The sequence below is a fragment of the Colias croceus genome, chromosome 11 (genome assembly GCF_905220415.1).
Source record: "Colias croceus chromosome 11, ilColCroc2.1".
Taxonomy (NCBI): Eukaryota; Metazoa; Arthropoda; class Insecta; order Lepidoptera; family Pieridae; genus Colias; species Colias croceus.
In genome coordinates, this window is record NC_059547.1 from 6310926 (window position 1) to 6321901 (window position 10976).

The following is a 10976-nucleotide window of genomic DNA, read 5'->3' on the forward strand; positions in this document are numbered from 1 at the left end:
CGTGAACGTATTATAAAACATTTTTAATGTTATTGACACGAGAATTCGAAAACGGCCACCTCCAATGATATTTATCAACCGTGATTACAATTGCTTTGGTAAAAATCAGCATTCGTAACCAGTTACTTGGTGCTGTTGTAAGCGGTGCACGTATATAAGACACTTGTTGAGTTCAACATAAAATCCGAAATATGACATATGCTTTCATAATAGTGGTGTCCGTGGCAATAACATTAAAACTATTGTTTATGAGCTTCTCTTTATACTTTACCCTCAAACGTGATGGATCAGAAACGAAGGAGGTAAGACTTGACCTTTTTTACTGTAAGCCGTGTCTAAGAATTTAGATGCCATTGAGCAAGCATTTTAAAATATAATTTGCAGAAAAAACATTAACTTCGCTGCTTAAACTTTGTGATTGCAAAAATACACTTTATCTGAAGATTTTAACACTAGATTACGTTTGGTTTGGACAGTAAACATGTCATAATTTATAAATAAGATGGTTCTCGCTAAGTGAAACTTATTTTATGAGTTTTCTTTAGTCGCGAATGCAGTAATAAACTGAAATAAGTAGATACTTAGGTTATCGCTTAATTCTATTATATTGAATTCACTTGTGTTGATTGTTGGATGACAAAATTGTATATCTACCTATACGTGCGAAGGCTATTGTTAAAACATTTGCATCAACATAATGTCGGCCTTGTAGCCCGTAATGTTCGGAACAAAAAAATAAATTTCACTTTCTAGACTCAGTCTAGAGCGATAATACAATAGGATAGATGTGTCATAATTAAATCGCGTTTTAAATCAGTTTTAATTTTTAATTTCTACCTACTCGATTAAACTAGAACTTATAGGTAGGTACTAGTTGATCTAAATTGTTGAATTCATACGTGTTCATACTTTAATTCTTAGGTAGAATTTTAAAATTAAACGATCCAATAAACTTGGGCAACTAGTAAATGTTAACTGTTAACTTTATAGGTCTAGGCTCTTTTGAATGAGAGTGAAAAATGATAAGGCCAGATAAATAAGAATAAACGATAAGAGAACGGTATTTTATGACAACAATAATCTATCAATCATTTTTTTTTTGTCATAGTTTTAATATATCCTATAAATGGTTAATCCTGGTTATAAATTATAATATTTAAATATGTTTTACTCCATAGGCACCTGAGGTATATAGTAACTACATATATAATTAGTAATCTGTGGGGTTCGAAATCAACCGTCAGGAAGCCAGAACGCTTGATTCTATCCTCACAAAAGTATATATCTGTCTATGAGAACAGATAATAAGTATGAATTTATTAAAATTATAACTAAGACATCTTAGTAATAATAACGAACAAAGGAATATAGCTTGAGCAACCCGAGACATTGCCCTATCCGACGAATTAGCCACGGGGCTAAAGCTATAGTTACGCCACTAGTTCAATGTGAAATTGATTGTTACTGCTCTGAAAACGTTAAATTAATATTCGAAAATAGCATAAAAAAGTACATTTCAAATATTCTTGATAATATATTATCTACCTATTATTGATAAGTATTCATAAATAATGTGACAAACAGTTGTTATTGAAAGTATAATATAAGTGGAGCGCCTGGGGGTTTTCACCTCGGATTAGAGTTATAATGAACTAGCTTTTCACCCGTGTCTTCGCCCGCGTTTTCATAGGAAAACCCGCATAGTTTCCGTTCCCGTGGGATTTCCGGGATAAAACCTATCCTGTGTGTTAATCCAAGTTACCCTCTATATGTGTGCTAAATTTCATTATAATCGGTTCAGTAGTTTATGCGTGAAAACCATACATACAAAATGAAAATTACTGTTTAAAGCGAAAATATATGGCCCAACATAAATTTTTCTTAATATTTTTTAATTTTTTTAAACAATGAAACAATGGAGTGCACAATTTTTTTTTTTGGGTAAACATTGCAATTGATAGTTTAAAAAACAATATTCCACATCGATCATATTAGATAGGGAGGCGAGGTAGCTAAATGGCGTAATTCAACGGCGTCGTCGAGACTTATCAAAATCGAAAGATAAAATAATTTCGAAAAGAAAAGCTTCTATGGTAAAAACCATTTTAGCGGTGGGTTTGGCGTGTACGGATTTTCAAAAATGTAAAAAAAAAACAGTTACTTGGGCATTCTCGAGCGCGTCAGATATTCATACTAAGGTATGCTCCAAGTGCCTCTGATAACAGCGGTATACTATTCTGCCGGTTTGCGTGGTGAGGCTAGGCATATAAATTCATCAAAAATGCACAAAAAAAAAAATTACTCGAGCGCGTCAGATTTTCGGAAGGGGTGTTAAGTAGGCCCCAAGGAAGCTCCCCTTAAAAAAACTGACGATTACGGCATGACGATAAGTTACGATGAATTTTTGAAAATGCAGAAAAAAAAGTCCTTTTGAAATACTCGAGCGCGTCAGATTTTCATAGGGGAGGTTCATCTCGGTATCCTGAAAGCATATTTTCTTAATCTGACAAAAATGTTGGTGGGTTCTCTTAATCTGACCGAAAAAGGTTTGTGGGTTTCTTTTTTTTAATCATCGTTATTTTATATAAATTTTTCATAACACCCTCAGTTTTCGATATATACTCAAAAAACCGGGAGTTTGAATTTTTATAATGCTTCAAGTAAAAAAAGTTTTAACTTTGGACAAAAATGAAAAGAGACCTTTTTTTGTAAAATAAAATTACCTTTTTTGTTTATTTTTTTGGAAAAAGTAAAGTTCGCTACTTATATGCTGCAACGCGTTTTTTGGAAGAAGAAATGGCTCCTCCAGACTTCCGGTCATGCGGAAACCGGCAGATTTTGTATTTTTAGTAAGTTTTAGATTATATTCTGCAAAATAAAAATAAAAACAATCGCGCTCGAGAATGCCGGATTAACGTTTTTTTTCTACAAGTTCGCGACCCTATAACTCGGCGGCGTCAAGGACTTATGGTCAGATTAGTTAAATTTAGTCTTAAAACACTAAAATCAACCCCCAATATCTTAATCTGACGCGCTCGAGTATTTCAGACTATCGATTTTTTTTTACTAATCTGATCGTCTATCCTAGGCGCGCGTCACTACATATAGAGCTAAATAGTTAACAAGGTTGTTCTATTAGGTCTAAGGTATCTCTCATATCTTAAACTGCCACGCTCGAGTATTACAGAAAATTCCCCTCTTCGCCTCCCTATCTATATTAATTAATTCACTATAACAGCTCTAATCCGAGGTTTTATGGTTTTGAATGAATAAAGGCACTTCACTATACAGGATGTCCCACCGTCGGTATTCTGAGCACAATGGAGTTTTGCATACCTACGCTAAGTACTTAAAAAATACTTATTTAATTCTAGATGCATTTTATTTTCATATGGTGAATTCTTAAAAATCTGTATGTACAATGGTGTACACCCCTAACAAGCAACCCACCCAACTTTGCCACCTGCACGTGAGCTATCGTTTAAGATTATGTTTTCATAAACAAAATGCTCACATTAGCGAAGCATTATATGCCGGCAGCGCGAAGCTAGAGAAGAAAACATGAATTTTAAGGTAGAATTTAGCAAAAAATTTTTGGCGTAATTTTGTTGTTTAAGTATTTTTTACGTGATCAGTGTATGCAATTTTCCAACCCCTTTCACGCTTAGTACCTATACCGAGAGTGGGACATCGGCCTATATATATATCTACAATGCATCATTCATTCATTATCATAGCTGTTGGCTGAAACTACGTGTTAACCCATTAATCCGTGGTAGACGGTAATATGGAACATATATGTTTTATGTACTGGAGCATGTAGTAAAAAAAATATAGCTTCATTGCTCATTTCCAATCAAAAACTAAAATTAATTTTAAAATATGGCAATTGGCCATGAAGCGATCTACACAGCTATCATGAATGAATATTCATTAAACACAATAAACTGACTGGTAACACTGAATCTTGAAAAACAGATCCACAACCACAAAATCTTCTGAAAATAAATACCTATGGTCCGTAGAAAATACCCTTAACCACCTTTTGAATACTGTGCCTATGTTATATAGATATGCTATTTTTGTTACAGGGATCAACAAAGAAGAACGGAAAAGGAATAATGGCAAAGTGCAAACAAATCACTCGAGCATTCATGCCAAAAATGAATTGTTGTCCGGATGGAAAAGACAAATATAACTTAAACTACAGTTGAAACTCTTTATCAATTTGTAATTTAGATATTCATTATACTATTCATCAATTTTAATAATTACTTCCACGTATGTACATATAGGTGTGGCTGCTAAATTCATATTATCTATGCATACTTATATTTTTAATTTGATGCGAATATTATTTGTACTGTAAAAACTTTTTATTAAATGTAAAGTAAAAAATATAAAATAGTTTGTTATCCGAAGCCGCAGCTCCAATGCTGGACTAACTTTATATACTTACTAACCTATTGTCGATAACATTTAGAAATAACGTTTCTCTCAGATTCGATATGGAACTGAGATTGCTCTCACAAATTTTTGTGCGGATGGATATGGCTGGCTTCAGTTTTTACTTTTTACATACGAAACGTTTTTGGTATTAAACATATAAAAATATATTTAAGGATTTAATAAAAGCTTGATTTTATTTGCATTGTGGGAGTCAAGCCCGCATCGTGTAAGTTACTTTATCCCTACAGATGGCGTAAAATAAGAGTACCTATGTAATAGGAAGCATTCGAATACTGTATTTCGTACGATCAGTGGCTGAGACTGAACAATTATGATCTCTGCTAATATTTATGAACGGTTGTCATCACTTACAAGTTACAACCTTCTTACAACAGTAACAGCACTTTTTACGATAAACAGCGCAAACATACTTTCGCATCAGAATACATACCTACAATAGTTATACATATAAATATTTTAAATCCAAAGATATAAATTAAAAATACTACTTTGACCAATAAAAACAATCGCCTAGAATCTAGTCTTAGTGCCCATATTGACAGAAGCTTATCGCTTACGACTTTGGCAGTGAATCGATACGGTATCGATAATCAAAAAAATAACATAGTTTTATTTTATACTAGCGGTCCGCCCCGGCTTCGCCCGTGGTACGTACATGTTTACGTTTTCTCTCCATAAGAACCATCCTCGTACTTCAAGGAATATAATAAAAAAAGAATTATCGAAATCGGTTCAGCCGTTCTCGAGTTATGCGCTTACCAACACATTTTGCGATTCATTTTTATATTATAGAAGATACCTAGGTTAAAATTGTAATAATTAATTACTGAACTTAGTCTTTGGATAAATTATTCAGGACAGACATTATTCTTTCCAAATTTCAGCACACTGCACTTTATTAGGAAGGACTGATAAGAAAGCTAAATTAAATATGTAAATAAAAATAATGTTGATAACAAAATATAATTTATTTGTATTAACAAAACATTATAATATTATATACATAACATCTTTGTATTATACAATATATACAAAGGTCAAACTTATTAAAACAATGCCCATTTATAAAATATAAACAAAATAATCTTTTCATCAATGCGATTCATAACCTGAAGGTACTAAATAATTCATAACTCTTGTAGCAGTTGGCCAAGTCACTGTTTTCTGCTTTATATCTAGTTTGAAGTTTCTTTCCTTATACATAAGTGCATTTTTCACAACCAATCTATTGAATTCATGTACATGAGGATGGTTTGTATACTCATCTATGGCCATCCACTTGCAATCTTTAACTTCTCTGTGTGATTGTACAATATCCTCTGATATAGCTTTCATCATCATTAGAATATAAATATCTGAGTTACCATACATCATATTGTGAGAGTGTCTGAATGTAATAATCGATTCAAAACTACAGTCCACTCCAGTTTCCTCTTTTACTTCTCGCACAGCAGCATCTTTAATGTCTTCCCCTAAAAAATAAAAATTATTTGCCGACTATAAATTAAAAAAATATATATTATTTAATTATTCTTTAAGTAGTAAAGGAATTAACTTGGTATCAAACAATATGAATTTTCTTACAAATATATTTCCTCAATGAACAGAAACCTCCAAATATGTCATGTGTTTTCTGGGTTGTATAGCTGAGAAAATGTTCCAAATTGTACATACCCCTTTCCACATAGCCACCTGGCAACTTCCAGTGTGGGTAATTATAATGTTTCTCCGATATTGCCAATAGCTGTTGTTTATCATTTAACACCAAGGCACCTACACCCAGGTTTGTATGGCTTGCTGGCGGTAAATTTGGAGTAGAGTCCAACGGAAGCCACTTATACATCATCACAAAGTCATCTCTAGCATGATGAAAATGAAAACCTCTCTAAGGATACCAAACTTTATAAAAATGAAAATGTAACAAGCACTAAATAAAACACATTTTACAGAAACAATTACCTTAGCCAATAGGGGAACATACTCGGAACTCTGGATTCGAATTTTAAACCATATGCACCTTTTCCCCTCTTCATGCCATTGCTTTAGAGAATCTGTAACATTATAAACATTGTAAGAAGAATAATATACTTAAAACTTATTTATTTATTGACTCAAATCATTATTTACCTTCTAATTTAATCAAAAATTCATCATTGCTATATTTAACATCAACCGTATCAACTGTTACACCCTTGAATCTATCAGGTTCGGTTTTGAACAGATATTTAGTTGAATAGCATGTTTTCATTGAAGATATTAGCCTACAATTATTTCAATAGATGATTTTATATGTTTTTTTAATTCTAATAATTGTTATATGGACAGATGTCCTAACAGAAAACATTGGTGGATCCAACCTCATATTATTTTTTCTCATCCAAGCATCTTTTACTGTACTACAAATAAATCTTGTAAACATAGTTGTTACAGAAACTAAACGGTTATCTAAATATACACTATATGTCCATTAGAATAAGCTTACACTACTTTAGTTTTTTTCTTTAGATTCTGATTATTAGAACGTCATAATAATAAATTCATTTTTATTTTAAATAAAATTAATATAATTCCAGGCACGATTTTATCAAAATCATCAATGTCGATTGTCTGTTGTCAACAGCTGTCAAGATTCAAGATGTCAAGATTATGTCAATTATTTTTGTACAATGGTCAGTAATGCCAGGTGAAAATATTTTATATTAATTATCTGCCTCCCGCAGTTTAAGGCCCTACTCACGGTTCAACACAACCCACAATCTGCTGACACAATTTGTTGCAGTCGCGATTGAGCGTTCTCTACTCACGATTCATCCAACCCTCAATCTGATGACACAATTTCATTCCGCGATTGCTTGCCACAACGTGTGCACGTCACGTTGATGCCTGGCCTGATGCTAAACCTCAACGCAATAATACGCATTATTAATGTATATACTAATTTATGAAATATAAGATAATTATCTTTGTAAAGCTTGTATTTTTTCCAATTTTATTGATAGATTTCAAGGGCTATAAAGTATAAACGGCTATAAAATATAAACATCTTCCTCAAATATGTAAAAATGTCTTTCCCGCGTTTATCTCAAAACCGCCATTTTGCGATTAACGCGGCAGCGCGATTGAGCCGAGATTGGAACAATCACAATACTCACGTTTCAACACGCACACAATCTGCTGAGACAATTTGTCGGGTTGCTTCCGCGCCGATCCAATACGCAACATGTTGGGTTACGCCCCCAACGTGCCCTCAACTATACTATTCACGACACAATCTGTCAGCTCACTGCAGATTGTGTCAAAAGATTGTTACTGAAATTGAATCGTGAGTAGGCTACTGTAATCGCAAAATGGCGGTTTTGAGATAAACGCGGGAAAGACATTTTTACATATTTGAGGAAGATGTTTATATTTTATAGCCGTTTATACTTTATAGCCCTTGAAATCTATCAATAAAATTGGAAAAAATACAAGCTTTACAAAGATAATTATCTTATATTTCATAAATTAGTATATCCATTAATAATGCGTATTATTGCGTTGAGGTTTAGCATCAGGCCAGGCATCAACGTGACGTGCACACGTTGTGGCAAGCAATCGCGGAATGAAATTGTGTCATCAGATTGAGGGTTGGATGAATCGTGAGTAGAGAACGCTCAATCGCGACTGCAACAAATTGTGTCAGCAGATTGTGGGTTGTGTTGAACCGTGAGTAGGGCCTTTAAGTTAACGCGGCAGCGCGATTGAGCCGAGATTGGAGCAATCACAATACTCACGTTTCAACACGCACACAATCTGCTGAGACAATTTGTCTGGTTGCTTCCGCGCCGATCCAATTCGCAACATGTTGGGTTACACCCCCAACGTGCCCGCAACTATACTATTGACGACACAATCTGTCAGCTCACTGCAGATTGTGTCAACAGATTGTTACTGAAATTGAATCGTGAATAGCCTGCTTTACACCCGCTTATTTGAGTTTTTTTTATATTTTATCCTTATGTTCCTGTGGGAATAGCATGGGAGTGTTTAATGTTATATTTTTGGATATTTCTCGCTTTATTTTTTAAAACTTATTATTGCCATTTTACCTTAGCATTCATCATTCATCGTGTCACTAGAGCGTTTTCACATTATCCGATCCGATATCGGATATCGAACGCCGATAGCCGATATCGGATACAATTTGCCGTTGGTTTAATGCTCTAAGAATTTGCCCTTTCACATTGTCCGATAAAATCGTTCCGATATCATCATGAGTGTTGCCTAAAATTTTTAGAGAAAACTGGAGAAAACGTGAGAAAACTAAACAAAATTGCCAGTTAATAAAAAAGAGGTATAATTATTTAGATGTGCTATTTACTAAAAAGTTTTTATATCGGTAATTTGTATAGTATAATATGTTAACACCGTGTTAACACCTGTGATTACATACACATTATAAATTAAATAAATTTATATCAATACCTACTAGAACCTAGTATTAGTTAATAGTTTTAGTAATACATATTAATAAATACCTTTCAAAATCTATTAAATGTATTTTTAGCAAGACTTACTTAGTCATTTAGTCATTTTTTCACTATATGAGAAATTTATTAAGTGAAACAATCTTTGTTCACATTTTCTTTTCTTTTTCTACACTGTAATGTACTAAAATAATATTGACTTAAGCAATTATTTTAAATTAAGAATTTTCAAACTATGTATTCTATGTTGGAAATTCAAAATAAAAATAAAATCTGTGCGAAATCTCCTCCTTTTTTTGAAGTCGGTTAAAAACAAAGCACTCAATGACAACAATACAATAAACAGCACAACTAACATCCAAGTAAGAGGAGGAGCGAGGCAGAATGAGTAAAAATAAAGATGATAGAATAATGTTTTCGAAGATAGCTATTTGAAATTTAAGAACGCACTGTATTTTTGTTTAGTTCAGCCAATTCCCATATATTTTAATACGGTAATTAAAAAAGCTGCCGTATAAATCGTATATATAATGCCTATAAATACTTAAATGTATGTTTTCTTTATTAAAAGAGGTTTCTTTTAATAGAAAGGGTTTTAGGTGGAACGGTGGAACGTGAAAACGATGCTGCTGATATACTAGCCAGAAGGGCATCTGAAACACCGGTCATGGGACCTTTTCCCATTATACCGCTACTTGCTAGCTGGACCCGGATAATGATTACCCAGCTCATTAGCACTGCTCAGAGAGCAGAATGGTCAAGCAGATCTGACTGCAAGCAAGCCAGAGAAGCCCTACCGAACATTGACTCGAGACTTGCACGTCGGCTTCTCAACCTACGTAGAGTGCAACTACGTGTAATAACAGGGACCCTCACAGGGCACGGCCCCTTTAACAAACATCTCTTCAATCTAGGGATCACAGACAGTCCGCTATGCAGAGCATGCACGGCAGCCCACGTCATCATGGAATGTAAGGGGGTTGCGGAGTACAGGGCAAGACACCTGGGGTCTCCTGGGTCCCTCCCCGAAGCCTTTGGCAGCCCTCACAAGCTGCTTGGCTTCATGGAGGAGCTCGGGTGGTTTCAGTTTTAGCTGGTTTCCCCCACCTCCCTCTCTCCCGCAAAATAGGCGCTTGACGTCGAGTTGCGGAGAAATGCCCGTCTATTATTATTATTTAAGGGTTTTACAGTGCTAGCTATTTATAGTATAAAAGAGATGAAATTAATTAATTTGGAACTATTTTTTTTTCATTATCTGGCAACCCTGAATTATCAATGCAGCTGTCAAGTTGAATAAAAATTTGTTGTTTATTTGGTGAAGTTGAGATAAAATTGTTATTTTAAACAAGAAATTTACTAAAAAAAGGAGAAATCATGAAAAAGGTTAAACGTAGCGGTGTCCGTGATGCCATATATAAAGTTTTCATTCGGTGTTTCTCATAATTTCAAGCTGAAAAACGAGAAAAATATTTGGAAAACGTTTACAGACGTACAGCAGATTATACCGGTGAGATTCTATTTATTTTTGCTCAGTACTACGTAAAATAGAATATTCCATTAGTGACGAGTGTTTAATGTACGTATCTATGGCGATTATTACGTTTTTGAAATTTAATTTGAGGTTATTTGTATGTAAACAAAAACTAGTTTTTATAGTGCGACCAGCACAATTTGAGTCAAGAAGTTATATCCAATCCAACCAGCCTTAAATAGTATAGTGATAACTATTTTCATACAGCTATCTATGAATCCTTACTTGCTACTTACTAGAGTGGACGCAGGGATCCAAAGTGAGTCTTGGCCTCCGACATAAAAAAAAAATAGTTTTAAGCTACTAAATAAATATGTTAAATGTACTATTTGATTTTATTCATCTTAATTCGTTTGTTATAGGGGTTTCTGAAAGCACAGTACGCAGGATAGTGGAGCATGGGAGTAAAAATGAAGGAGAATATCTACAAAAAATAAATAAAAATATGTAGTTTTCAAATCACCTTGTTTTTTTTACCTGACGGACCCAGAAGGAGCGTAATGTGTTTG

The 10976-nt window shown here is 33.9% G+C and overlaps 1 protein-coding gene and 2 long non-coding RNA genes across 3 annotated transcripts; 2 read left to right on the top strand and 1 right to left on the bottom strand.

Annotated features, from left to right (window-relative positions):
- Positions 1 to 4634, top strand: LOC123695454. Its single transcript, XR_006751932.1, has 2 exons — positions 1 to 302; positions 4092 to 4634. It is a non-coding gene; the product is annotated as an uncharacterized LOC123695454 (long non-coding RNA).
- Positions 4635 to 5471: 837 nt separating this feature from the next.
- LOC123695726 (nudix hydrolase 8-like) lies at positions 5472 to 7097 on the bottom strand. Its single transcript, XM_045641636.1, has 5 exons — positions 6828 to 7097; positions 6598 to 6731; positions 6430 to 6521; positions 6145 to 6355; positions 5472 to 5942 (listed from the first exon to the last, which is right to left on the bottom strand). The coding sequence occupies exons 1-5, from the start codon at positions 6887 to 6889 to the stop codon at positions 5563 to 5565; spliced, it is 879 nt and encodes a 292-aa protein (XP_045497592.1). The 5' UTR covers positions 6890 to 7097; the 3' UTR covers positions 5472 to 5562.
- Positions 7098 to 10184: 3087 nt separating this feature from the next.
- Positions 10185 to 10926, top strand: LOC123695489. The gene is made up of 2 exons (XR_006751940.1): positions 10185 to 10443; positions 10830 to 10926. It is a non-coding gene; the product is annotated as an uncharacterized LOC123695489 (long non-coding RNA).
- Positions 10927 to 10976: the final 50 nt, after the last annotated feature.